Here is a 25,092-nt window from a genome sequence, read left to right on the forward strand (position 1 = left end):
CCGAACTGCGAAGAGATGCAATCGACAGCTATATTATATCATACGACCCTCGATTTATGAAAAATCGAACGAAGATGGTTTTAAAAAAATATAATAGCTATAATTTGAAATGTAAAAAAAAAAAAAAATCGCGATATTACAACATTTGTATGGTTTTCAAACTATATTTTATGTAAATACATTTTAGCTTTGATGCGAAGCTGAAAAAGTATTATTTTTACAAATGTATTTTTTAATTTTACGTCTAGACCTTCGATGTCTCCGCAAATTTGCTGAATCGATTGCTTAATGTATTACATTAGGCCAAAAATTAAAAAAGTTCACTTCTTCCCTTCAAAATCGAGAAAAATTGTATACATTTTTCAATTGAAATGTACGGCACGCTATAACTATTTTTAAAAATAGTTCAAAATTAGTATTCGTTGGCAAACGAAAGAAATATCAAAAACCCTTGCCCCTAGATAGGTTAGAAACTTTTTCTTTACTTCACTTTTTTAATCGTAGTTTTTAGGACCCTAAGTTTGAAAACTAGACTGAAGGTAGATTGTAGAACTAGAATGGGGCTATGGCATATCTATGGAATTATCAGGAAAGACGAAAACCCTCCTTATCTTATCTACCCTAATCCTAAAGATAATATAATGGGGGGAGGCTGTGAGTTTTATACTGAAAGTAACTATTTAAGCTTCTGCCAAAACCGGGTTTAAAATTTTTTTTAAATATTAACAAACTGTTTGAAAACGTCTAATGCAAATATATATTTTTTTTCTGTATGCAGTAATCTCCTTTTATGCTGGCTCCTAAGAATTGTGGTATTTTTTGGGGGGGTTTTAAATTTTGGTTAAAATCATTCAAATAATTGTAAAGGCAATTATTGATCAATAAGTGGTAAAAAAAAAAAAACGTGTATTGTTCAAAGATGATATTATTGTGGTGTTCTTGCTTGTGAACGTCGGCTAGGTTAAAAAAAGTTATCGTTTAAAATTACAGAAAATGGACAAAAAGGGTGACGACGGGTGGTGGTGGTGGTGCGTGTAGGCGCGGGCGTCAAAAGAGCCACCACAACTGGTCCAGCCGGTCTCATGGACGCATCAGCGGTGGTGACGGTAGCAGACGGCGGGGCAACCTGCTCACCACACCGCAGCAGCGCTCGACGACAGCCGCTAAACGGCAGACGGTCAGTCGCAGTCGGTCTGCGGTCCTTTGGGTTAGGCCGTTTGTCATATTTTGAAAACAGTCCTAGTCAACCGGTTGGCGCCCTCGCGCTCGCTCTCTCGCAGGTAATTCGTTTTCGCGCAAAAGGAACCTAATCGCGTAGTTTATACCAGTAAAATAAAAAACCATTATTTTTTGTATTAACAAATAACATTTGTGAAAACGCACCCGACGTTCTTTATGTTAACGCCTCATTAATACGGTTCCCTACCGTCGTCATGTGTCCAGCGGGGTGATCGGTTTCGCCTTGCCGTTTCTTTCGTTCAGTTTACACAGTGGTCGGTTTTAAGTAGACCAAATAAAAAAAAATAAACTAAACAATATTGGTCTATCGCCTCGATTACGGGTTTGACCGGTGCGACAGCGGCTTATACCGACAGTCACACATGGCCTCAGCCAGCAGCGGTCAGCCGGCTTGGCGCACACCATCGTTGCTCTGGTGTTGGTGCGCCGTCTTGGTCGCGGTCGACACCGCCAAACAACACCAGCAACAGCACAGAAGTGTCAACGGTGACAAAGAAGACCTGTCGCTGTACATAGACGAACAACAAGTTAAAATGTATAGTGGTGAGCACGCTTCTGTTTTTGGATAATGATTTTATAGCACTAAACGCATTCGTTCTCATAAAGCTGTGTTTTAACCCTCCCCTTCCTTCCAAAAGCGTACTGAAAACAGCAATTAAAAGTCAAAAAACTTGGTAGCACCTTAGCCTCAGCAAACGTTTATTTAGATAAATATTTTAATGGTACTTCTTAAACATTAAAAATAAAAAAATTGTAAATGAGTTAATAGGAAACCTTAATTAAATGTTTATAATATTTTCCAACAAACCTAAAAAACGAAAATGCCAATACTTAAATTTCTAAATTTTTGTTAATTAATTACTAACAAAAAGATTGTATTATTTACAATACTAACAGAATTTGAGGATACCTACATCCGTATTTACAAATGACTTTCTTGTAAACGTTTCGGAACTGTCTCAGTCAGTCGACAGCCAGCAAAGGTACGAGAAACGTTGAAACGTTAGAACACATCCCCAAAAGATGGAATATGCAAGACTACCGAAGCTTTTGTAAGAAAGTCAACTTGTAAATATGTGTTTTGAAATGTTGTAAATTATATTAATTAAATCCCATAAAAGTTTTTACCAGGTTATACGGTATATATATATATATGTTTAAAAATCCAAAACAGTATGGTAGAGAAAAACAATAGGGGCGTAGGAGTGACGAGTGTCAAGTTCAATATGTAATATATCATAATTTGAAAACCATAGGCGCGAATAGCTTATATAATTTGAGAAAAGGCTAAATCTTGTTTTAATAAAACTGACTGGTTGATAAATGATTTTATAGGCTTAACTCTTTGAGGCGCGGTGATTAAAGTAGAAAACTTCTTATAAATATTTTTTTTAGCGTTGGTTAGAAGTGATGATCGTATAAAATCGTATACCAAAACCTTAATAAAAGTTGTAGACTGTAACTTTAAAAACTAAATTATCTTTTGTGGATAGGGGATGGTTTCGTATTTTTTGATTATAATGTTAATTCATCCACAACTGCATGCACATAACACTATAAAAAAAATGTGTAAAGCTATAAAAAATATTTAGCGTTTTTTGTTATTAGTTAATTTCACCATGTCCTTGACAATTGATTGACTCAATTGTTTGTCTTGTTAGCTTTAGTCGGTTATTAATAATTAACCGAATTATTTTTAGATCAGACAACAGTTCACTGTGATAATCGCTGTTTAAATCGTATTTTTAAAAATAGATATCTGCAATAATCAATGGTTTAGTAGGAAATACAACGTGTATGTTGTGGCGTAATGGAAATTAATTTACATTATCATTTTCCAATAATTATTTATATGTAAATGTAATAAAATAATAACCAGAGTCATTTGTACAGCATAATAAAGGCAAATGACGATGATGTCGGAATAAAAAACATCATACACATTTTTCGCTTTATACCTAATAAATGTACGCTGATAACGCGAGTAAATATAGTAATTTATCAGTCTCGTCTCAAATAACGCAGTACATATTTGTGTAAGGTTGTAATGTATATTATGTTAACAATATAAAAATGCATTAGCAGCATACAATTACACTGACAATCAATCTTATAAAACTTACAAGCAATAAGTATTTGTTATCGGATCATATTCTAAATGTTGTCTGTGCAATAGTGACCGAGGTAATGTTCCCGCTACACATATAAATACCTAGTACTTAATGTTTCCGCTTTCCTGTCATGAACCTTATAACAATATTACATCAGTCGTCCAAGATAATCATCAGTTAAATTTCTAATATTGTGGTAATTGTTATCAAACAAACAAATTCGCAGAGTCAAATTACTAATATTAACTGTAATAAGTAATAATGTACGGCGGCCATTTATTAATTTACAGACAAAGTCGTGTGGGCGCTAGAATTAATAAATATGGTTATAGAGCAATTGCCAATTAAAACTAAATTCAGAATTGATGGAAAATTATTTCAGATATATCGCCATAACTTTCTTGATTAAGCGTACATTGATTGAGGCACAAAAAGCAATTATACAATTAGTTTGTACTTTAAACCAACCTACAATAAATTTATTTATTCAATGAAAAACTACTATAGTTTTTATAGTCTTATTATTTTTATATAATAGTTAAATGACTCAAATTGAATACTCAATATTATGAAAAAGTAAATTTCAGAAAATAATTCACAATGTTAATAAGATAATTATATTTTCTTTTTGTACGTACAAAAGCTTCGAATACATCATCATTTTTCAAAATAATAGCAATAGTATTATAATATTGTTGGCGAGTTAACAAAGTTGTGAATTATTTTCTACAATAAACCTATTCTTATAAGTTATATACTATATTATATATAATTTTAGAAATTATTAATTGTATGATATTTGTGATATTTGTTGATTCTACAACAGTTCCAAGATACTTTAGTTTTGATTCGCATAAAACTATATTGATCGAAAAAATTGTAGAAATTAGTTCTATAGTAAAGAATCCTCATTACTATATTAATAATTATACACTATATGATAAGCTCTAAATTAAGATTATGCGAACAATTTTCTATACTTTATTCCTTAATAATTAATGGATGTGTAGTCTTCTTAAAAATAAAAATATCTAGTCTATATGCATCCCATCGGATCTTTGTTCATTTTATACACACTGCGGACTGCGTAAACCGGTATACCTATTTTACATTATAATATTATAAATCCGACTACCGTGCGTTAAATAATATACCCTAAACGACATGCCGACATTTCAACAATGATAATAACAATAATGATAGTCCAAAACGATTGTATAGCTAAACACGTGTGACCTTTAAAAAATAGTGTACGACCGTGTTTCTTCAATTGGTCGGTGTCCGTGTGTGCACAGCTGGGAATTATTGTGAACTGCATTGAACCCTCCTGAGAAAAGGACAACCGACAAATCGATCTCAAACAATATAACATGATTTGAAGGATGAGATCAGGGCTTATATTATAAACTATTATAGTCGACACCTACTAACTGCACTTGTGATCATATTTTTAAAAAAAAGGTACACGTAAGAATTATTACTGATAAACACTACATTACGACTATGATATGCACATTTTTTTTACAAATATTACACCTGAATGCAAAAAACTAAAAAACAGTGCAGATCAGTCGCAATCTCCAATCCGTTGAATTTAGAAATGTATTGTTTACACAATGGACAGCATTGTCTCAACCCTCAGTCAAGGAATAGCACTAAGAGGTCTACTACGGCTAGTCCTTTTGTAATTGTATGTCCAATAAAAATGGTTTAACGTGAATAAATGAATATCAAGCAGTACCATGCCAACATTTAATTTTCGACAGACTTAATCCGCCGGTTTGGACCGAAATCTTATGAAACATACCGTTTGTACGTGCAGGCTAATAAATTGCTAAATATCCGGTTATCATTCAAATTTGAATCATACTTGGCTTAAGTGTATGGTATATCCATATATCCTTAGTGAGGCATTATGTATTGTTAACTTAAATATGGAAAGCCGAAACATTGAATACTAATAACTGCTATTCATAATATTAGTTCGAACAGTTGGAAAATGAAAAACATTCATACGTGTACATTTGTTATTGGTTGATAATACTATTTTCCCATAAGTACCGTTTTAGATGAGCTATAATTAACGAGCGAAATTATTATTAAAAAAATAATGTTAATATTGATACGCATGGTCTAATTTTGATCGATTAGAGAAATAAATTGATTCCAGAGTTCGTAAACACTTTTGACCTTTTAATGTATTATTATACTTGTAATTTGTTATAGTTTTATTGTTTCCATCAATCGTACGTTTACGTAATAATGTATAATGCGTTTGTGCAAAAATAAATATTTTATCGACAATTTAACGAAAATATATTAATCCAAGTTTTATTTTGCTTACGCATTGTTGTTTTATTTAATTAAATGTATACATGTATTGATAATATAATATAATCAATAAATTATAAACCAAAAGGTAAAAATTATTTTTTTATGCCTATCTTATAGTTCACATAGTCATAGTAATTGGTATTAGTATTTTTTTGATTATTATTATTCAATGCATACAATGACTAACTTGTAATTTGTAATTTTCGCGATTAAAAATATAGGTCTACATTTCGCATTTAATTTTATTCATTATGTAGATATGATATCTGAAAATATTATTTATTTACGCTCATAAGGCAAAAATGTACATTATTTCAAAATACAGTGTGTAAATAGTAAAAACAAGAATAATAATAAATAAGACGGTCGAAACAATAACAGTAATACTTATAATTTATATATATATATATATATATATATTATTTATTTAATAAGATACAAATTATAAAAAATAAATTACCTATTTTATTAAGGCCCCTGGATACCGACCATTTTTAAGGAGTTTTGTATAGGCAATATTTAAGAAATAGTGGTTTTAATACATTTCGACCATGCCAATTAATTTACCGGTTAATTTGTAAAAGCATCATGGTATTACTTTTTATTTAAATCATTTTGTCTATGAGTAAAAGCCATTTTAGTTAATATAATAGTACTTTTTGTCTATCGCACAGGCTGAACCAGTGGTCCGATAAGTAATCTGAAAACAGATTTGAATTTGTCATGAAGTTTACTTGAGATCGGTCAGCGTACTTTTTTGATATTTTATTCCTACTACGCATAAAACACGTTTGAACATTTTATAAAATTTCAAAATTCAACTTCAAATTTGGAAAGGGTTAAAATTAAAAATTGAAAAAAAACGCTCTGACCGATCTCAAGTAAACTTCATAAAAAATCATATCTGTTTTTAGATTGCTAATCGGATCACTAGTTACACCTGTGCAATGGACAAAAATATGTGTTTTGGCTGAAAAAACGGTCGGTATCCAGGTGCTTTACAGCTTTTTAGCAGTTTGTCGTTAAGACGCTCATTGTGCTATAATTTTGACACATGAATGAGGCATGGCTCTGACGTTAAAACCGTCTGTCTGTAATGTATAAATCCGGATTAGTTTGACTGTATATTGTTTATGTAAGTTTTAATTTTTAATATCATTCACTTTTCAACTATAATTTCGAACTACAAAGGTTAATAATTTGTGTATTTTTTCAAAGTACAAGCCAATGCACATCGTGTAGGTACATTAGTTTAAAAATATAATATATATTTATTAATTAAAAAAAAAATGTTATAGTACAGAGAATTGTACTCGTTAGATAAGATTAAAGACTTAACCTCGCTAACACGTGTGTGTGGGGTACCAATAAAACAGATTTTTTTAATTTTTAATTTTGTTTTTTTGTTTTGAAGGCTTCGATACAATGTTCATTAACCTACAGCCATATTATTATTATTACTATGTTTAGTCTGGTCATCAGAATTCCTACAGTTATCAAACGACCGAGTGTGAGTTTGACTTTTTACGTAACTCGTAAACAAATTCTTCGATTAAATACGTGCTCGAAACATCAACAAGAGCATGCAAAAATAAATTGAAATCCCACTAGAGCGGAAATCATGCAATTTATTGCAATTACTGAGAATTTTCAAGAATTATTAGAGTTCTTCGTTATTGTATAAAAGAGAAGGTACCAGCTAATTGTACATTATGTGTTTCACAAGCCATAACACGTTTGTACAATATTGCCAGTAACTGTAGGAAATGCAGATTGGTAATTTTCCAAAGTTTAATAAATAAGAGTTATAAACTATCTATGCAGTATCTCACAAATCTCGCATTGATCGTCATAAAAAAAAAATGAAAGAGTATACCATATTATATTTATACATTTTACATGCTGTACAAGTCAAAAATCGAATTTCAACGGAAATCAACTACGTCTTAATTAATTATAAGAAATAATTGGGTTTTCTTTTTTTAGGTATATCGATGCCGATATACGCTATCAGAGACGGCGAAGTCATGTCGTACATTTTGGACAAAAATTTCGAACAGTATTTACCAGTCATTCCTTCCGAGGTAAGCATCAATAATTATGGTCCTTGACTATTAGTCAAGAATAGAAAAAAAAATCTCAGGGAGATCTGCGGCCTTTGGGAAATATCCTGTTGTTCCGAAAGGCCTGCAAAAACCCAATTACTTAGAGCTTAATTTAAAATTGAAAAACCATTAATTGTTTATTTTACGACCAATGCTCGTTGGCTGTTGCCATTTTAGCTAAAATGTATTGCTCCCTCTTTCGACAGGCCCAAACCACTCAATTTATACGCTATGTGACTTTTAGCAGTGCCTATTTTATTTGTTCTCTCTAATTTAACTATAAATATAAATAAATATATATATATTTATATACATTTTTATGTAATACGTAAGTGCATAATAATATAATAATTAAGATTTCTGATTTCGGCACTACGTTGTCACCGACCACAGTTAAAGATTTTATTTATTTATGTTTAAAAAAATCGTTTTCTCTCTAAGATGCATATTTCTACCCTGTCACCTGTGTCAAAGGGCGTGATCCTATCCGCCAAAACTGTACCGTTCCCTTTTCCGCCAAAAATAAAATATAATTCAAAATATTCGAAGAATTAAGTATAAGTAACCCATTTCCAACATTAACTATCAACACTTTTTGAAATGTTGGTAAAATAAGAAAAAAATTGTTTACATACACTTAAAACAACTAGAGGTATAACATAAATTATTTTTTATTATTGTTCTATACTTTATGTTATTTTCTAATTATGTTCAAAATTTAAAAACTAAGCCAAGTGGAAATAATTAAATAAAAATTTGTTATTAAATTGTTAAACAATAATAATTAAGTATTTTTTTAATTAAAGTAAAATTGTTTCTAACTTAAATATTAAAATAACCTACATAAAATCCGTTATGTTGATAATAATAGGTACACAATAAGTTTTGACTGAACAAACGATTAGTATTATAGGTATAACTTGTACATAATCATTTTAGAAAATAAATTTCCGTCAAAGCTGATCATCAATTTTGTTTCCCAATTGTATAATCACTTATAATATTTTATTAAAGTCCTATTGCACTGTATGCACATTGCACACGTACAGATTAAAACAACACAATAAAAATGATACATACATTTGTGTTGTAGATAACTTGGGTAAAATAAGGAAATCTGTGTTTATAATTATATTTGAAATACATAGGATGTTGTGTTATAATCTTATACTTATTTCATCGACTAATTTGATTTAGATTTTATTTTTGGCGCATTATGAACCAAATCACCAATTTGCAATTTTTTTAACCGCTATGTCATGTATTTGTTGCAGGTGGGATATGTAAACTTCACGTGGATGTCCGGCAAGAAAAAATACTTTTATGTTTTCGACTCGCTCAGGTCGTTCGACGAAAGCATACTTAAGCCACCCATAGTCACCATAGAGCCCAAAGGGAGAATACCGAGCGAGCCCAAAGGTGAACAACGACAAAATTTGACCTTTTTGTTTGTTTTTGTCGCAATAACCAAAAAAATATAAATGTTTTCCGCCAAATCCTACTCAGGTCTCAGATTTTCTCTAGCACGTCTAGTTATTTTTTTTTAATCGTGAAAAAAAAAACGGTTGTGTAAATTAAAATTTTCGAAAATTGATTTCAACGCAGTTTGTTAGTATTTATTTAATTTTCTTCGTTCAGAACTGGTCTCAGAATTAATGCAATGTTTGTACTTTTTTTTTTACACATATGAAAATTAGGAAATTCTGATATTACAACTTATGTACGACTATGGAGGTGATTTAAAAAACATATTAACGTGCTAGTGAAATCCGAAATAAGAATTCAGCGAAAAAAATTCTAAAAATTTGATTTAGTTTTGGTTTTTGTTCCATAGTAATGTCGTATAATGTAATGCAGTGGCGTATTTAGGCAGGGCTCACCGGGGCTCCGAGGTGTGTCCATATTGGAGATTAAATCATAAAATTAAAAAAAATGCACATAAATTATTTTTTTTCAAACAATATTTATATTTGAAATAATTAATTTAAACTTAAAATTCCATCCTAGTGATAAATTAAAAAAAAAACTATCATGGTTATCGCTAGTGCCAACTGACTTCATTAATTGATCAAACGACGAGGAACTATTCAAAGAAATTAAAAAATTACAAAAAAGATACGATCAAGATATCTTTCCAGATTTTGTCTTCAAGGGAAATAACAATATCGCCCGATTCCAAAACAACGAAAGAAGAAATTGTAGAAATGTTATTAGGTACCTAGTTAAAAATTCTCCTCTTATAACCAGATGTATGTACTACTTTTATTTGATATTTTATATTACCAATCACAGTTGTATCAGCAGAGCGATCGTTCTCAATACTGGAAATAATAAACAATTATTTACGCCCGAGTGGTTTATTAATTATTTTTATTGAACGGGCACGGTGATTAAATTTGCAGGAAGTTCGCTTTAATGTTGGCTTGAACATTTATTTTTCAAGTACCTATACAATGTACAACGTTATTTTTTTTTAATAAGTAGATTTTTTAAATGTATTATCGCCTCCCACAAGTCCAAGGGCCACCAAGTCCCTCGCTGCGCCACTAGTGTAATGTGTGTGTTTTTACGTTAAATCGTTAAAAAATCACATTTACTTCTGTTATAACTATATCATGTAAGTCGGTAGGTAGTATAGAGGAGACTGATGATGTACACAATGAGACTACGATATTTTACGACCTATAAAAGTCTCTGAAGCATCTGCTACCGCGTGCATTCTCTTTTTATTTTAATATAATACATTACAGTTTTACTACCATAAGCCGACCATGGTCGTGACTTTGTTGTTGTGCCCAAAGTGTGCCTTGATATTAATACTAATACCTCGATATAATTACATACAAGTAACAACTAACAACGCAAATAATAAATGACTGGCACAGGTATGTGTACAAGCAGTATGTAAAATATTGAAATTAAAAACACTCAAGTATTTATAATACAAATTTAGCACTATCTAGTTAAAACAACAACAAAACGTTTTTTTATTATTTTAGTATTCAGTATTTTATTACCATGCACGGGGAATGTCGGCGGTAACACTAGTTTCAGTATAAGTCTGTCGATTCATAACAGGAAACTTCGTGCTTTGCCATTTACACCATTAAAGGTGAAACTCAAAAAGAATTGTACCGTCAACAGTGCAAGTAAAAGTACAAGTAAGAACAAAACACATACCTTTAATTAATAATAAAAACAGTACAGTGGGAATGGAGCATATTAGGCCGGGCAAGGTCTACATGAAAAACAAAATCACTTTCGAGTAAATGCTTCGATGCGAATCTATAATGGTACAAATACAAATAGCAATATTGACTGGACTCTCCAGACACAAAAAAAATAAAAAACAAAAACATCATTGTAAAAACAATACCTTCTCAGCTCCGCATCGAAGCTAAAAGAAATTATAATTTTATTTTATGTTAATTAACTAGCGTCAATATTATTGTAGGTAATTGGTAAGCACAGTTACAAAAAAACAATATCAATATATTATTATTTATTAATATAATTGGTTTTGGTTTACAAGGTCCGGACTTAGAATGTGATAAAAAGTGCGAAAACAACGGACGGTGTAATGCGGATAAAATTTGTCAGTGTCAAGACGGATACATGGGGCAATATTGTAAAACGGCATTGTGCTATCCACAATGCATGAATAACGGCACATGTATCGCTCCTGGACGTTGTAAATGTCTACCTGGTTACCAAGGACCAAATTGTGAAGGAGGTAACAACAAGAAATAATTTATTTTTAACACATACATTTATTTACTTATAAAAATTAGATAATATAACTATGTTATACTTTTTAAACTTAACTTTTGAGTATAAAAATCAATTACAAAAACTAAAAACTCTCCTTTAAACTCGTTTGGCGACTTCAATGGCCACCTTGCAGCCGGTTTTTATTACTTCTGTCAATACGTTATATAATGGAGCTTGTTCAGCACCATGTTCGATACCACAGTCGTGATGTTCTTGTTCTTCGTCCCTAAATTGTTTTATAGTGTCTAGCAGTTCCTTATCCGATGTCGGATCAGCCATCAACTCCCGCAGTTGTTCATTGTAATGGTTCACGATTACAGTTTCTACGGCTACCGTGCAGGCCATCGCAGCTTTGGGACCCATAAGTGCCGTGCCTGTGTAAGATAAATTAAAACATATATCAACAGCTCCAAATGTCTCAAACAAAGATTGGTTTTGGGAATTATTGCAAAATTCTGGTCTTAAACAATATATAATTACCAGCGCCAAGTATATAGCCAGCACAATGCCATAGTGGAAACAATGCCGATGGCCGCACTCTACGTTGTTGTATGAGTTGCTCAAACTTGTTTCTATGCACTTTTTCTTGTTCCCACATTTCTTTTATTTTGGGACCTACCTCACTGTTTCCTAAACATTATACACAACACATTAAAACAGCTCAGACATTAAGGTTGTAATTTTTTTTTTTATACTAACCTAACACCGCCATCTGACCGGCATAAATGCGATCAGCTCCCAATTCTCCGGCATGATTAACTCTGATGAGACTATCCAACTTTTTGCTAGCACCGTGTAATCCTCTCTGACAGATCATTCTGCTGAATGTGACGGACGGTTGAATCATTTTGTCTATGAATTTATTGATAAACTGTAAAATATAAAATAATAACAGTATTAATAATGATTGTACAAAGATTAGTATTATACAACTAAACGACGTGTTTAAGGAATTTGCGCTGAAAAATGTTTGAACGGTGGAAAATGCATACAAAAAGACACCTGTCAGTGTAGAAAAGGATTTTACGGGCCGCGATGTGAAAAAAGTGAGACTATCAAATTACACATATAATAAGAAATCTTTAATATTTAATTCTCAAATTAATTGCGATTTCAGCCAAATGCATTATACCGTGCTTGAACGGGGGAAAGTGTAAAGGTATAAACAAATGCCGGTGTCCTTTTGGTTTCCAAGGAGATCATTGTGAAATAGGCCAACCCGTACAACAATATTACGATTGTAAGCGGCCATGTCACAACGGCTATTGTACTGAAAACAAAACGTGTCGCTGTCAACAAGGATGGGCTGGCAAATTCTGTACAAGAAGTATGATATTTAATTGTTGGTCATCTTTTACTACTAATACATAATATGTATTTATTTTATTTTGTTTTTAGAAGTATTAAAACCAAAAAGAAACAATACCCTCAAGTTGAGGTATTCACCTTCAATCGAGGATGACTATGACCCCGAAGACGACTATGAGGAAGTGACAAAGAAACGTAGAAAAGTGTTCAAGTGTTAGAAAAAAATTCTGATATGTATATATAGCTATATATATTAATAATGAAGAAATTAAACAATCTGTGATTTTATGTGTATATGAGAAAATAAAACTAATATTTTAGATATAAATTTGTTAAAAAAAACTATTAAGAAGTTATATGAAATAATATACTAGTCGTTAACTAAGTATTAAATTTGCATTAATAAAAGTTATAATATCTAAGACATACTTGACGTTTTGTATTTTATGGTAAAATTATACTTGGAAGTATATTATGTTTTGTGATAATATCAGCAGCTAAAAACGTAGAGATAAAATTATCTATTATATTAATATATATTATGTTACAATTGATACCATAATCATTGTTTTGAAATCCCTAAGCAACTTTTTTTGTAAACGTTTTATCTTTCAAAATAGGTTATGCAGATTTACTTCATATAGTCAACAGCAATGATTCACTTAAGTGAACAAATAAGGTAATTGAACCTGACCGATGAAGTTTATTATTCAATATTTACTTTCAAACAAAATTATTACATTTAAAGGAATGAAGAAATTACATGTTTTTAAAATGTATATAAAACGTCGCAGACTGCAGTTATAATGTATTGCAAATAAAATAATTTAGAAAACCGTTAAAATATATTATGTATAACATTTTTAATATAAACATTTATACAATATAAATATATTTTCTAAAAATATATTTCTTTTTCATTATTTTTCATACAATTCAACCCATTAATTTTTGCATTTCTAAAATAATTTTAAAACAATTTACTAAAACGTCTCTTAAATACATTACCCAGCAGTGGCGTAGTTACGGGGGGGGATTAGGGTGTCGTATCCCCCCCCATGACCTTTTTTTTTTACTGGCCATAGGCTCAACAAAATATTTATGTACTTATTTAACATTATTATAGTAAACCCCGAATCTCCTATGTACCTATATAGTTTATAAATATAACTAAAATAATAGCAGTCGATTGAGTTTTTTTTATTGCGGAGCGACGATGCACATCAACAATGTCGTCGTATAATGTACGTCAATAATCAAACAATATTATACTTGTGTAAATGCTCTGAAAATAACTGATGGATTTATACACGTTATCGGAATTTTCTTAACAACTTTTTGTCTCATTCGATAAACGGTATGTGGGCATTAAGATTAAGCATGTGGTCAGTGGTAACAAATTACAATCAGCAGTGTGAGCAACTGGATAATAATTGACAACAGTTTTCACTATATTATGTATACTGTATAGTGTATTAAAATATAGTTGTGAATTGTGATACGTGAATCATAGTAAGTCAACTAGGTACACGAGTTTAGACTTAAGTTATTTTATTATTTAGTTGTGTCATAGAGAAGACAATTTTTTTTATAAGTCTAAAAATGGAAGGAAAAAGAAAAAAATGTAAAAATACTAGAAATACACTTTTTATATATTTTTCAAAAAAAATCGTTCTATTGAAAATAAAGAAGATTGTAATGAGGTAAGTATCTTTATCGTTTTGTATGTTGTTTCATCACTCCAATTTTTGGTAATTTGGTTTATTTTGTAAAACAAGCAATATAAAAGCAATACGAAATTGTTTAGGTATTGTTGAAAAATTATACAATTTTTTCAATACTCCCAAACGAAATCATGTGTTATTATCTACTATCGAAAACAGTAATGTTGATCAAAAAATAAAAACATTAAAAAGGCTATTTGCAACTCGATGGGTGCAAAGATACGATGTGATTCATGATTTCATTGAGCTTTTTAAGTTTGTAGTAGAAGCTTTAGAATGAATATCAGATTGGAAGGATTCGTCTGCTACGGATGCATCAATAATTCTAAAATCAATGGACTCTGAATTCCTAATTTCAGTTAATATTGTTCAGGTAAAAACAACATTTTTAATTAAAAAGAAGGTATTTTAAGTCTGTTGCAATTACCTGATGTATTTTTCAGCTAATGTTTTCATTTGGCTTACCGTTATGTAAATAATTACAAAAAACCAAAATTGACTTAAAAGAAGCCATTGATCTCGCACAAGATACTATCAATGAGTTATGTACATTATTGTTAGTTACATACTGTTATGTTTATTACAAAAAAAGAGCTATGTACATTATATTATATTATATTACAAACAAAATAAATGTACTTGAAAATTAAGTAGTTTGTTTTTTTGTGTGTACAAAATAGTCTATCCCCCCCTAAGACAAATTCCTAATTACGCCACTGTTACCCAGAAAAAATTTGTTTTTAAAATGTTGTTAATCATGTTCTCAGTCTTTTTGTATGTTATCAATATCAATTTTGGCATACAATGTTATGTTTCAAAAATGTTATTTACAAAATATTGAAAAATATTTTCAAAACGTTTATACATTTTGTAAACATTTTAAAAACATTACCTTTCATGCCAAAACATGTTTCAGAAAAATTAAAATTTGTTTGTTGTTGCAATCAAAAAGCGGTTATCAAAACGCTAATAAATTTGTTTAACAACATAACAAAACGTTTTATGTATTTAATGTTTTTTTGCTATTTGGGGAAGTATATAATTATTAATAATTATTATCACGCATTTATGAAAGTAAGTAGTAACGAGGAGGGAAGAATATAAAAAACAATCAATCAGTACACCAGTCTGTTATCAATTGTATCAAATTCAAAATTGCCGCCAAACGACACGACGGGTAGATGGCGCGAGCTGAGCTAGCCAATGGGAAACGAACGACTGGGAAAAATGGTTCTTCCGTTAACCACTACCCAGCCGACGAGCGTCAAATCGTAAGTGGCGTAAGTAAAGCCGACTATCAAAAAAAATCGTAATCATAAGCGCGCGAGACATACAATATCGCTTTTGTCAACATTAAAATACGAAAAAAAAAAAACATCTTACTTACGCCGGTTTTTGGTTTTCGAGTGCGGTGCGGTAATTGTCGCGAGCGTGTGCGGTGTGGTGACAAGACGAACAGCTGCCGGTTATCGCTAAGCGGCTGGACCGAAAAACGGCGCGCGGCGTGACGGCCAACGGGTGCGCAGACGCAGACGCAAACGCGACGGATAGATAATATTATTGTTATTATCGTATTATATATATATATACATAGTACGTACTACGGACACGAGCCGCGGTGCTGGCCGTCAGCATCCATTACTATACATCTACCGCAGGGACCGTATTTCGTCGACTACACACGGCAAACGACAACAACGGTGGCGGCAGTGGCGAATGAAAATTCAAAATGGCGTCGTCATTGATCGGCGGGCCAGAGACGACCGATCGATAAAAACGCTCCCGCGGCCCTTGTGTTGAGCGGCGGCGGCGGTGTGTGCGTGTGTGTGATATATATATTTTTTTCGTCTATTACCTGGCCCGGCTACTGCTGCTGCTACGACGACGACGACCCGTGTTCCGTTAATGCGGCAGCATACACTACCGCGCTGGCTCCGGATGGATCGCGATTTAATGATAAATTATTAATACTGTCGCGATAAAAATATATAAAATAATTCACATTTATCTGTTGTTGTTGTTGTTGTTGTTATCTTGATGAGAAGAATGCGTTGCGGGCGGTGGTGGTCCGCGACGGCGTAATCCGTTCGGTTTGTTTGTTTTTTTTCAAACTCGACTTTGTATCCGTTTGTCGATTGTTTGGTGCGCGGCCGACAATATTTCTAATCATATATTTATCGTACGCGACCGATACCCGGACGTGTAGAAGAGTCGCCGGGCGATGGCGGCCGCCGCCACTGCTAGTTCCACTGCCTGTGCTCGTGCTGCTGGTGTTCCCCCGTCACGCAGGTGCGTACGCAGCCGTACTCATATTATCGGGTGTGTTGATATTTTAAACGCCTGTCTCCTGATGACACGGGCCCCTGGGCCTGCTCAGACCATTTGCTCAGCCCCCGGGTTACACGTTTTTAACGTAACATCATTACTACTATAATCGAATCAACGGTGCGCATACACTACACACTCATCGTGTCACGACTTACGACGTTGACACTGTCGGACTATTTCCTCTGTTGCGCCTTGGGAGTTGCGCCCTGTCCCGTGTTTGTTTTACTGCACATACATAGTATGTTGTGTTCGTATCGTTGGTCCGTTTTGCCGTGTCAAACGTACACGTACGGGGAAGGAACCCACTTTCGTTGGTTTCGTCTTAAAAACGACCCAACGACCCACCTCCCCTCCAAAATAAGTCACCCAACACCCCGAAAAAAATTTTAATCTTCTGTAAAATTCGTAACTAGAACGTTTTTCTTCCATTTCACATGACAAAAAATGTATAAAATCTTGCTAAGTAAATAATATTGATGGCATAGATTATTTAAATTTTCTAAATCATACTGATAGAGTAAAATCTGTTTATAGACTCATGTTTTGGGATTGAAAGACATCCTCTGGCACTTGTTTAACTGTGTCTGGTACCGTTTTGTTTGCTAATGGCTTACACAATTCCTTTGTCATACCGTTATCATATACAGTGTGCATTATGTTATCTCAAAAATTTTTAGGTTGCAAACAAGGTTAGACAAAATATTATATAGGTACACACATACAAATTAACACAATATATAGTGTAATTAGTCCTATTATTATTATTGATAATTATTAAGTATAATATTTTAGAAAAAAAATCAGCTTTTGTAATCCTTAAGTATGAAATGCAGAAATATCTACTGACAAAATAGTCTAATATATTTTAAAATAAAACTTTTACTATTTAGGTACATTTTGTTAGCCCAACGATAATTTTCTCTAACATATACATGTATGTTTCAAATGGTTTCACTGACTTTCGATATTAATTTGGAAGTTCGGTTAAAACCTGGGTCAAATGGAACATTTTAGTGACTTGGAACACTATATTTTGGTACCTAGAATTGTTTTTATTAAATTTTTTTGTGAAACAAATTTACAAACAAACAAAATAAGTTATGAATTAAATTTTTTTTCATTACCTAACACCTTTGATAAACAAAAATGATTGTTTCAGGGCTGACGTGTGTTCCATTTCACCTGGGTTGATAGTTAATATACCATTATTGACTACAACTTTCTCTTATTTTAGATAAAAGGTACGTCTCCGGTTTCGTTAGACCTGTTGCCACAAACAGAGCGGTATCAGATTAGGTCTTTAGAATAAGTCAACCTTTTTTTCCCGTACACATACCGTGTCCATGTAGTTATAGCTTTCCGGTAACCAGCAACTGCCGCTTTTTTATAAATATTAATTTTTCCCTAAACAAATATCTTAACATTAATTTCTAAGGCAATTATAATTAATTTCAATGTATTTGTATATTTTTAGAATATTGTGTAATGAACTCAGTTGAAATTTGACAACATCGTCGAACTTAACCTCTACAAAAGATAAATTTTAAATATATTTCTTTTTAATTTAAATACTGTAAGTAATAGTAATTATTTTTCTCATTAAATTCAAATGTTTGTTTTATAAAAACATACTAATTTCAAACAAGCTCAGTAAGATGATGAACCGAAGCGACAATGATATTAATATGACTGGAGACAGCGACTTGGACGATGACGGTTGCTTGTCTTCAGATGATTGTGATGGGGACTCGAACGCGAGTCAAAGTGATTTGATGTCTGCAGCGATGGGAGACGATGTGACTGCACAGCTTGCCGCAGCTGGTAGGTTAATGTTTCTTACAATATTTGTGTTTTAATATGTGCACTTTTTTATTATTTTTTTTGTTTATTTCACCGCTTCTTTTTAACATTTAATTGTTGTTGATTTTAAAATTGTTCACCCATAAAAGCTTGTTATTTGGTTGCTCAAATCGGTTTTTTTAATGGTTTCTTCTGAGGAAAAATCAGTCATAAGACTAATTAAACTAGGTGAAGTGATAAAGGGTTAGTAATTGTGTGTTTAAGAAGTGTAAGAAAAATGACATGATAAATCACTATTAGAAATTTGGTTCGTCGCATTATCAGAGATGACTTAGAGATTTTAAGATTACCTGAGATTTCTATAGATTACCGGAAATTAATAGTGGCTAAGAAACTAGAAAAAAACATTGGGTTTTAATAAAAGGAAATACAATAGGTATCTAATAAAATAAGAATTTTATTGATACAGAATTTGATGCTTGTGTGGATATATGAATTACACTAATACCAAAAATATAATTTTGACGTAAAGAAAGAATAAAGGATTACCTAATAGAAGAGTTAAAAGAATAGTGAAAAAACAAGACTATTAATGTCCATATATTTATTTTTTAAAGCTTAGCACCACATGGACTATATAATGCAAAGGTGCAATAAACGCATGTATTATAGTTTTACAAAAAGTTTGTAACGAAGCTGTATCATTTCATATATTTATTAAACTCGATGCATTGTTTAGCGTAGAACATGTAATCTTAGGCTTCTGATATTTGTAGGAAAACTGTAATATTTACTTAAATTTCTAAAAAAAATGTACTTACATTACCACATCCGGCCACTATGCCATCGACACCTTAACTAATAGAGTACAAAAAAATATGTTAATTAGAGTATACCTATTTATTTAAGTTGTTAATTATATTTTTATAATTTTTGCATGTTTTGCCTTTATTTATATTGTTTTGCACTATTTTTTTGTTTTTTTTTTTGTTTGCGTGTGTGTGTTTGTGTTTGGCTGGTAGAAAAACGCAATAGCGGATCATCGAACAGTAGGGGTCTTTGTTATGGTTTGTGTCGATCAGGACCCGTTGGAATGGCTGCTGCAGCTGCGATTGTATCGTCAAAGAAACGCAAGCGGCCACATTCATTTGAAACGAATCCATCCATTAGAAAACGACAACACAATCGCCTACTAAGAAAACTTAAAGTAAGGAAAAAACAGACTTTGTAATTATAGTAAAATGCAAAACTGATTAATAACACAATATAATTTCTTTTAAAGGTTACCATTGATGAATTCGCTACGAGGGTCGGTCAACAAGCAATTGTATTAGTAGCTACTCCGGGAAAAGAAAACACAGGGTTTAAGTGTTTTGGTGCCAAACCCTTAGAAGATGTTGTATGTTTAATTTTATATTATATTAGGAATACAATTAATTGCTTTTAATAAGTATAATATATGTTATAACATACTTTCCACAGGTTAAAAACTTAAGAATGACAATTATGGACCAGCTGGATACTGCGTTAGCGCAGCACGCGCCTCCGCCAATTCCTGACGATCCAACTTTGTACGAGCTACCACCGCTCATTCTGGATGGAATTCCAACACCTGTCGAAAAAATGACTCAGGCTCAGTTAAGAGCATTCATACCTTTAATGTTGAAGTACTCGACGGGTAATTGACTTGGATTTTTTTGCAAACAATTAAATTTCTTTTTTACAAAAGTACCGGCAATAGTACATCAGTTTTATTAAAATGAATTAATTAATTAATTATTTGATAGGACGCGGTAAACCTGGCTGGGGTAGAGAAACTACTAGACCTCCGTGGTGGCCCAAAGAGCTTCCATGGGCGAATGTTCGAATGGATGCTCGTTGTGAAGACGAAAAACAAAAAGTAAAGATTTGTTGTTGTATATTTAAATAATAATAATATTATAAGTCTTATTTTATTTTGATTATTAATAATGAATATTAATTTATAAAAAGAAACCAAATCAAAATATTGTTGTTTTTGATTAGATCTCGTGGACTCGAGCGTTGCGACAGATTGTTATTAACTGTTACAAATACCATGGTCGAGAAGACCTATTACCTACATTCAATGAAGAAGAAGAAGGCAAAACAATTGTCAATAATGTAGCGAGCCAGTCAATTGTTACCTCTGTACTGAAGTTCAATCCAAAAGCGAGTAATATAGAATCTCGGAATTCGCCAGATGCACAAGAACAACAGCAACAGCAGCAGCACCAGCAGCAACAACAACAACTCACTCAGGTTTGTATTTGTGATTATTTAAACGCTTTTAAAATTTGTTTTTGAATACTTATCGTGAATAGGTGCAGTACTCGCCAGCTTTCCTCCATTCCATTAGTAACGTGGATGGATCAATGTCGATATTTCACGTTGATCCGAGCAACCCAATTATAACTTTACCCGACGGAACCCAAGCTCATGTTCAGGGAGTTGTAAGTGTAAAATTTTTTTTATATAATAATATGTAAAAGAACAGTGGAACAGCTTAACTTTGTGAATCGTGCAATTGGACAGGTTCACTGTATCGCGTTTTTATAACTTATTAACACCAGGAGGTTGGTTAAAAAAAAATTATTATTTTTTAAAGGCTTTTAACTTTTTCGACTTTTCGTCAATTTATCATTTAGATCAATATATATCCCAGTTGGAAATGTTTGTAATATATTTAAAGTCATTTTCAATTTGGTATCATTTCTTTAAACAATTTAAAACAATAAAAATGAAACTTGATTCAAAAAAATAAAAATATGTATTATACATTAAAAATACTATTTTCGTTTGTTAATTTATTATTTACTATTTCACATTTAGAAAATGTATAAATTTTTGTCATTGTTCAAATTGTTTTTATTGTATTTTATTTGTTAACTTTTTTCTTTATTAAAATATTTACATAAAGTTTGGTTGTTTACTGTTTAACAACTATATCAACTGAAGTCTGAGCGGTGCTCGGTTAAAACTGATTGAATACATCATAATTATTTCAAATTGTTATTGAAAAACAGATAAACGCTTCTCAAGGAGCCAATGGTCACACCGTGCATTCTGTACATTCTCTTGGTGAAGGCCAAAACTCAGATGGAGTCACCGTAGAAATGTTAAATAATGTGTCTGAGGCCACTATGAATCAAGAAGGCCAAATAATTATTACTGGTGAAGACGGACAAGGTAAACCTTTTGAATTTGTGTTTTTTGATCTACAATAATTATAATTTGTCATTTGTGTATATTTTATTATATGTTTTTGTAGTGTCCAGTATGATCACGGTGCCAGTTAATACATCGTTGTACCAAACTGTGGTACAGCAAATAAGTGACGGCAGTATACAGGTAAAATACAATTTATATACAAACTGAATAATAATTGTTGTGTGTTGTATTATGTTTAATTACCGACTTTGTTCAGGTTGTGACGCCCGTTATGCACATGCCCAAGTCAGAGCCCGGTGTTGGGATGGACACGTCAAACGGTGACGTCGAGACCATCAGTGTGCCGCACCAATTGGTGGCCATCACCGGGCAAAACGGCGAACAAGTGTTGCAGTTGATCTCGTTGAAAGACAGCAAAATGATCAATACCACAGTTGGCGAGATTAAAGAAGAGGGTCCGAGCATTACCACTTCGGACCAATGAGAACAACTCAACCAATACCTGTGTTTTGACGAAGAAGACAAAGAGTTATAACTTATAATTATTGCGGAACTTCGGCACAAGTATTTTTTTTTTACTTGCATATACCATTGTTTTTACCTCATACTAAAGTCGTGTACAAATATTTGTATTTTTTAATCACTTCCATTGATCTTTAATAAAAAAAACATTGGGTACATTGTCGTCTCGGAGAGATGTTAAGCGTTATTATAAAATGATTTTATTCTCGATTTTAAACTTTTCGTTTTGTTGTTTCCATTATAAATAAGGTATAGCGTTTGGGATTGTCTAATTGTAGTAGGAAAGTACATTTTAAATTATAGCTAAATATAAAAAAAAATAATGATAATTTAGACCTCCATTTATTATATAGACTTAATTTATTTATTACTTATGACCATTTTAGAACGTTGTACATTTAAACAATTTAAGGAAAAGTCATAAATTATTGTGTGGCCAATGACTCTAAACCTAGTCAATATGTTAGTATAGTAAACAATATTACTAAAGTTAAAATTTTTGTTTAAGTTGTTTTTCGAGTAATAATAATTTTTCCTTAGATCATTAGCCATTTTTATTTCCATGTCGAGTGTATTTTCTTATTATCTGTTTTTCAATGTTTTGAAAGTGTTGTTTGTCATTTCATAAACAAACATAATGAAATTTAAGTAAAGTGCAATTTAATATATAAATGTTGAAAGAAAAATAATAACCTATTTTTCTTTCAGTAAATAATTTGTATTTATTATTATTATTATTATTATTATTTTGTTTTCAATATTTTGTTAATAATACATTGTTAATTTGCGTGTTCTTACCTGGCAATGCATTTGCATTTGTCGTATATTATGTATATAAAAAATATACGACTTCATCTTAGTTTAGCTTGTTTACACTATTCTTTTTTTTTAAATTATGTACATTTTGTAAGTAACTATCTCAATGTGAATGTTGTGGACAAATCTTCTCATCACTTATAATATAAGTTGCTGAATAATGTTATTAAATATATTATAATATATTGAAATAGATGAATACTAGATGTTGTTTTTTTAGAAAAATATTTTCCAATGTAAAAAATAATCTAATAAAATGTGTTTTTTTGTACTTGTGATGCTACTAAGGTAAATGTTCAGACCTGCTCAAACGCTTTCGCAACAATTTGATGTGTTACAAAATGATACAATAAATACTTGCTATCAACTTACAAGTTCCACTATTGAAACAATTATTTTCTAAGCAGTTATTTAATTTATAAAATTGAAATTATTTTGTTTTCAATCATTTTTATTATAACTTATACAAGTTGTTAGCAATTATGATCAGTCTCATTTCTTAGAATATGATAAATTGTTATTATAGTTAATACACAAAATTAAATTCTCTTTTGCTAAGTGTGCAAAATACGATGACAGGACATATTAATTTACTAAAGCGGCTTCTATAACGCAATCCTGTTACATTTGTATAAAAGTAATTAAATATGGTTGTTTTATTCAAAATTATAAAAAACTACCGAAAACAAAAAAAATATGTTCATAAAACAAAAAGCCTAAGATTGAAGGCAAATCGATAGTTTTAATCAAGCTTAACTTCAAACAAGCTTAACTTCAAGCAGCACGCCAAAGCCGCGGCGGTCAAAGCGCAGGGTGCGCTCACGTCGTTGACTAGGCTTATGCCTAACATCGGCGGCCCCCGTGAGCCAAGGCGGAGGCTACTCGTCAGTGTCGTCCACTCCATTCTCCTCTACGGAGCACCGGTTTGGGCCAGCGGGCTAAACCAAGCCAGAGTAGGGGAATTGAGGAAGGTGCAGCGCAGAGCTGTACTCCGCAGTGTCTGCGCGTACCGCACCGTGTCATACGACGCAGCCAACGTGCTGGCTGCGATACCGCCGATCGACCTGCTGGCGAGGGAGCGAGAAGAGGCGTTCCGCCTCCGCCGGCAAGCAGAAGAAGGATCCGGACAACGGGCCCCCCTTAGGACTGCTACCCTCGGCAAGTGGGAGGACAGACTTCGGACAGCAACAGGAGGTGAGTGGACGAGAACTCTCGTCACTGACCTCCGGAAATGGGTTGGACGGAAGCACGGGATGATGGGCTACCGCCTAACCCAGTTGCTGTCTGGGCATGGGTGCTTCAACGAATTCATCCACAGGATCGGCAAAGCACCCAGTCCAGCATGCTCACACTGTGAAGGCATGGTGGACAGTGCCTATCACACACTAGTGGAGTGTTCGGCCTGGGAGTCCCAAAGGCGGGACCTCCAGGACGTCGTCGGCGAAGTTGTCCCGGAGACACTGGTCGCCAACATGATTGCAAGTTCTGATGCGTGGAACGCGGTCGCCCGCTTTGCCGAGTCGGTCCTCAAAGAGAAGGAGGAAGCAGAGAGGGCTAGACAGCGGCCGGCCAATTGAGAGCCCCGGCGTGCAAGGGTGGCGTGTGCGCGAGTCACTGGTCCGGAAACATTCCACCGACTGTACATAAACCTGTATAGACTAATAAACTTGTAACTAAATTTCGTTGTGGCCTAATGTGAATATTGTTATTAGGCCACCACCCGAAGTGGGTGTGTTAGTTTTTAAGTTTATGATTGTATTTATTGTTTAGTATACCCAATAAATGGCATCGGAGACTGGGGGGAAGTAATTCCTCACAGGGCGCGTCCCCCCCCAGTGTTCTATG

The 25,092-nt window shown here is 32.7% G+C and overlaps 3 protein-coding genes across 12 annotated transcripts; 2 read left to right on the forward strand and 1 right to left on the reverse strand.

Annotated features, from left to right (window-relative positions):
- The first annotated feature begins 1,162 nt into the window (after positions 1-1,162).
- On the forward strand, positions 1,163-13,266 carry LOC126836147 (protein shifted-like). The gene is made up of 8 exons (XM_050569303.1): positions 1,163-1,782; positions 7,671-7,768; positions 9,064-9,208; positions 10,789-10,950; positions 11,322-11,522; positions 12,511-12,606; positions 12,678-12,887; positions 12,959-13,266. Exons 1-8 carry the CDS (start codon positions 1,602-1,604, stop codon positions 13,084-13,086), a joined length of 1,221 nt encoding a protein of 406 aa, XP_050425260.1. The 5' UTR covers positions 1,163-1,601; the 3' UTR covers positions 13,087-13,266.
- LOC126836148 (5-demethoxyubiquinone hydroxylase, mitochondrial) lies at positions 11,540-17,041 on the reverse strand. 4 transcript variants are annotated; one of them, XM_050569304.1, is made up of 4 exons: positions 16,448-17,041; positions 12,260-12,431; positions 12,041-12,190; positions 11,540-11,934 (listed from the first exon to the last, which is right to left on the reverse strand). In XM_050569304.1, exons 2-4 carry the CDS (start codon positions 12,405-12,407, stop codon positions 11,657-11,659), a joined length of 576 nt encoding a protein of 191 aa, XP_050425261.1. In that variant the 5' UTR covers positions 12,408-12,431; positions 16,448-17,041; the 3' UTR covers positions 11,540-11,656. The 4 variants fall into 4 exon arrangements, with proteins under 4 accessions (XP_050425261.1, XP_050425263.1, XP_050425262.1 ...); XM_050569306.1 differs by lacking the exon at positions 16,448-17,041 and adding an exon at positions 15,976-16,416; XM_050569305.1 differs by lacking the exon at positions 16,448-17,041 and adding an exon at positions 15,980-16,415.
- LOC126836146 (DNA-binding protein P3A2-like) lies at positions 15,847-23,145 on the forward strand. 7 transcript variants are annotated; one of them, XM_050569300.1, is made up of 12 exons: positions 15,847-16,881; positions 18,395-18,493; positions 18,567-18,741; positions 19,743-19,927; positions 20,003-20,119; positions 20,203-20,398; positions 20,508-20,620; positions 20,746-21,000; positions 21,069-21,191; positions 21,765-21,927; positions 22,010-22,089; positions 22,166-23,145. In XM_050569300.1, the coding sequence occupies exons 3-12, from the start codon at positions 18,576-18,578 to the stop codon at positions 22,391-22,393; spliced, it is 1,626 nt and encodes a 541-aa protein (XP_050425257.1). In that variant the 5' UTR covers positions 15,847-16,881; positions 18,395-18,493; positions 18,567-18,575; the 3' UTR covers positions 22,394-23,145. The 7 variants fall into 7 exon arrangements, with proteins under 7 accessions (XP_050425257.1, XP_050425258.1, XP_050425254.1 ...); XM_050569301.1 differs by having other exon boundaries at positions 19,803-19,927; positions 21,063-21,191; positions 22,166-23,143; XM_050569297.1 differs by having other exon boundaries at positions 15,848-16,911; positions 21,063-21,191; positions 22,166-23,142.
- The last annotated feature ends 1,947 nt before the right edge of the window (positions 23,146-25,092 follow it).

Source organism: Adelges cooleyi, unplaced genomic scaffold (genome assembly GCF_023614345.1).
Source record: "Adelges cooleyi isolate 19-005CV unplaced genomic scaffold, UGA_ACOO_1.1 ACOO_flye_CR_arks_rails_tigmint_CR_PRNA_23, whole genome shotgun sequence".
Classification (NCBI taxonomy): Eukaryota; Metazoa; Arthropoda; class Insecta; order Hemiptera; family Adelgidae; genus Adelges; species Adelges cooleyi.

Bases quoted from the DNA above. Each gene is read 5' to 3' on its own strand.
- LOC126836147 (XM_050569303.1), top strand. From the start codon at position 1,602: ATGGCCTCAGCCAGCAGCGGTCAGCCGGCTTGGCGCACACCATCGTTG. The intron at 10,951-11,321 runs GTAAGAACAAAA...TTGGTTTACAAG, and splicing joins CAGTGCAAGTAAAAGTACAA to GTCCGGACTTAGAATGTGAT. The intron at 11,523-12,510 runs GTAACAACAAGA...GACGTGTTTAAG, and splicing joins AGGACCAAATTGTGAAGGAG to GAATTTGCGCTGAAAAATGT.
- LOC126836148 (XM_050569304.1), bottom strand. From the start codon at position 12,407: ATGATTCAACCGTCCGTCACATTCAGCAGAATGATCTGTCAGAGAGGA. The intron at 12,191-12,259 runs GTTAGTATAAAA...TATAATGTTTAG, and splicing joins CGGTCAGATGGCGGTGTTAG to GAAACAGTGAGGTAGGTCCC. The intron at 11,935-12,040 runs GTAATTATATAT...TATCTTACACAG, and splicing joins TGGCTATATACTTGGCGCTG to GCACGGCACTTATGGGTCCC.
- LOC126836146 (XM_050569297.1), top strand. From the start codon at position 18,576: ATGATGAACCGAAGCGACAATGATATTAATATGACTGGAGACAGCGAC. The intron at 19,928-20,002 runs GTAAGGAAAAAA...TTTCTTTTAAAG, and splicing joins GCCTACTAAGAAAACTTAAA to GTTACCATTGATGAATTCGC. The intron at 21,001-21,062 runs GTTTGTATTTGT...TATCGTGAATAG, and splicing joins AACAACAACAACTCACTCAG to GTGCAGTACTCGCCAGCTTT.